The following is a 2,841-nucleotide window of genomic DNA, read 5'->3' as shown; positions in this document are numbered from 1 at the left end:
CTTTGCTACAAACTTCTTGCAAAATTCCTTTTTTTTTATTTACCAACTGAAATTCAAAATCAGAACCTCGAGGTATTAAGCGAAAGACAAAAATTAAAGATCACCAATTTGAAGGGCACAAATTAAAGGCCAGTTGCCTTTGAAGGATAATCCACACCAAAAAATGAACGTAATGATGCCCTTCTAGGCCGGTTACAACATTATCATTTCTATATTAATTTGCCTAGAAGGTCCCAACGAGTAACCAAAAAACAAAAAAATAAAAATAAAATCAACCTTAAATCTCTCAAGTAACATCAACGCATTCTGTAAAAATAAGAACATTCCACAACCCGATTAGAACCAAAAAAAAAAAAAAAAAGGGGACAAAATTTTCACTTGCAAGTGTAAGCACGATTAAAAAAAACCCGGTTTAAGCAAAAAACAATCCGGTTCAGCTCAAGCACCAGGTGCTGCATCTTTAACTTTGCTATGAAGATATCCACCATATTCCCTTGCATAATCCTTCACATGGCTAGCTGTATCAGCAATCCTGCTTCTTGCATAATCAACCCGGTCTGAACCGGGCGGGTGGAATCCCCTAAAATACCTATAAAGCCAAGAAAGAGATGCCAACGTTGCAACCCCAAATCCACAAACAGATAAGAATCCAGCAATGGCTATAAATAGAACAGTACCAACAGGGACCCATATTGGGCTTGAGATTAAGACCAATGGGGTAAAGAAAATAAGACCAAGAATGATTGCTGTAAGGGTTAGCCCAGTGAGAAGGAGTAAGATTGTGCCTGAGATAATTAAGGTTAGAAAGCCGACAAGTTGGGTTGAGTTTGGGACATGTTCTTGTAGTTTACGGAGAAAGGAAGGTGTTGTCATGTTGCTGTGGAAACTGGAGGGTCTGGTAGGCTGCCTTTGTGGACGGCCATAGCTAGGTTGTTGATCAGACATATTATAGAGAAAATGAGAAGTGTGATAGAGTGGATTTGGAAGAAAAAGTGAGAGTGAAATAGATGAGAGTTAAGGGAGAAAAGGATGGGGTGATGTGACACGTGTTAGGAAGGGGAACATGCAAGAGCACACGTGGGGAGGATTAACAGTCCTAGATGTGCTTGGACCTTTTCTCGTGTCAGATTTACATTTCGACCGTTCAAAGGTTGATAGTGTCCCAACAACTTTGCTTAAATTATTTTTATAATGTTAAAGGTGAAAATTTTCATCAATCAAGATCTATAAACAAGTCATTCATCATAAGGATAAGTGTTAACATAAAAATACTAATAAACATAATGAAAGCTGTAGAGAAAATGGGTGATGTTTACATTATATAATTAAGTAATTTAATAAGGTGTGTGTATATATATTAATTAATATAATTAAGTGATAGTTGTGTATATTTACACACTTGATCAAGTTTTAACCAAGAAAATTCTTTGTTTCTCATCATCGTCTAGTTTAACGAATCTTCACATCTATATGCCAATGATTCCAGGGAATTACTAAATGATACTCTTCTTATTCTGGCGAATTAGCGAAATCTGCTGCTTTATTCTTGTTCTTTGGTGGTGTTTTAAATGGAAAAATTGACATGGAATACCTACGAATTAGCCCTTTTTGGCTACTCGGAGTTTTACTTGAGCAACGCATTTTTGTGATTATCGTAAAACAGAGAAGATGAAAGGAAGAAGGAAAAATGAAGTTAAAAAACCTTAAGCATACAGCAAGCTTATGCATTATATAATGGTAGATGGGTCGCTTTTTTCTCCCTTAATACTTTTAATTTGATAGTTAAAAGTGATCATGGAAGATGGATACCCATTCTGGCTTGGCTGATACTTAAAAAAAAAAAAAAAACACAACAACATATTGGGTGAAGTGGTAGAAATAGAGTTGTTTTCGAAAAAATTCCGTTGCCGGGACTTGAACCCGGGTCTCTCGGGTGAGAGCCGAGTATCCTAACCAACTAGACTACAACGGAGTTCTGACGCTTAGCAAAGACATTATTAAAAATAGATGGCAAACTAGAACCCCAAGGAATACAATCATATCGCCAAGAGTGGCAAAGTGTTTTAAAAGGCAGTTTCAAGAGTCGCCTCGAGGCTCTCTCCGAGGCATGGCACTGGCAAAATGTCCTGAAGCTCACGTGCGGGGCTTAGTGTCTGTGAGGCTTACTCCCTAAGCGCCCGACTGTACGCCCTAAACACGCCTAACGCTCAATGCGCGGGGCTCGCCTAACAGTTCTTACACAAATTATGTGTTAAATTTCTTAATTAAAATTGTTGACCCTTATAATACTTTAACTAATGAATGATACTAAATAGTTTTTCATCTATAGAAATAAGAAGATTGGGTGTAACTTAAATAACAAGACGTAGTATTGCATATTTACTATTCGAGAACATCGTGAGGGTGAATATCACTTTATATTTCTTTTAAAAATATATAACCAAATTATACATTTTCACTTGTCATTAGCCTTTTGTCCTATGTATCAAAGTTATCATATTTTATTATTTCGTCATTTGAAAGTAATTTTATTTTTATTCATGAAGGAGTTACGTTTTAATTATAATACTGATAAAGTTTATTGATTATTTGCTTATAGTGAGATAAAATGAATAGTATGATAATAATTGTTTCAAGAAATTGTAATTTTTTCATTATTTGAAAGTTAAGACATTAGAGTTGATTTACATTTCATAATAGTAGCTTTTATTTCATTTTATTATTTATACTTGTAAAATTATGTTATATATAATTACAGGTTGTAAGAGTGTGTGTGTGTGTGTATTCATTTATTTACAGTTTTCTTTTATTTTTTGTGTACTTTTACCTATTCAAAGATAT

General features: G+C 34.8%; 1 protein-coding gene and 1 non-coding gene across 2 annotated transcripts; both read right to left on the bottom strand.

The window, feature by feature from the left end:
• Window positions 1-288: 288 nt before the first annotated feature.
• Window positions 289-1,003, bottom strand: LOC132058092 (oleosin G-like). The gene has a single exon (XM_059450656.1). It carries the CDS (start codon window positions 943-945, stop codon window positions 439-441), a length of 507 nt encoding a protein of 168 aa, XP_059306639.1. The 5' UTR covers window positions 946-1,003; the 3' UTR covers window positions 289-438.
• Window positions 1,004-1,899: 896 nt separating this feature from the next.
• Window positions 1,900-1,972, bottom strand: TRNAE-CUC (transfer RNA glutamic acid (anticodon CUC)). Its single transcript has one exon. It is a non-coding gene; the product is annotated as a tRNA-Glu (tRNA).
• Between the last annotated feature and the right edge of the window lie 869 nt (window positions 1,973-2,841).

This window comes from Lycium ferocissimum, chromosome 5, assembly GCF_029784015.1.
Source record: "Lycium ferocissimum isolate CSIRO_LF1 chromosome 5, AGI_CSIRO_Lferr_CH_V1, whole genome shotgun sequence".
In the NCBI taxonomy this organism is placed as follows: Eukaryota; Viridiplantae; Streptophyta; class Magnoliopsida; order Solanales; family Solanaceae; genus Lycium; species Lycium ferocissimum.
This window is presented reverse-complemented; position numbering and strand designations above follow the sequence as displayed.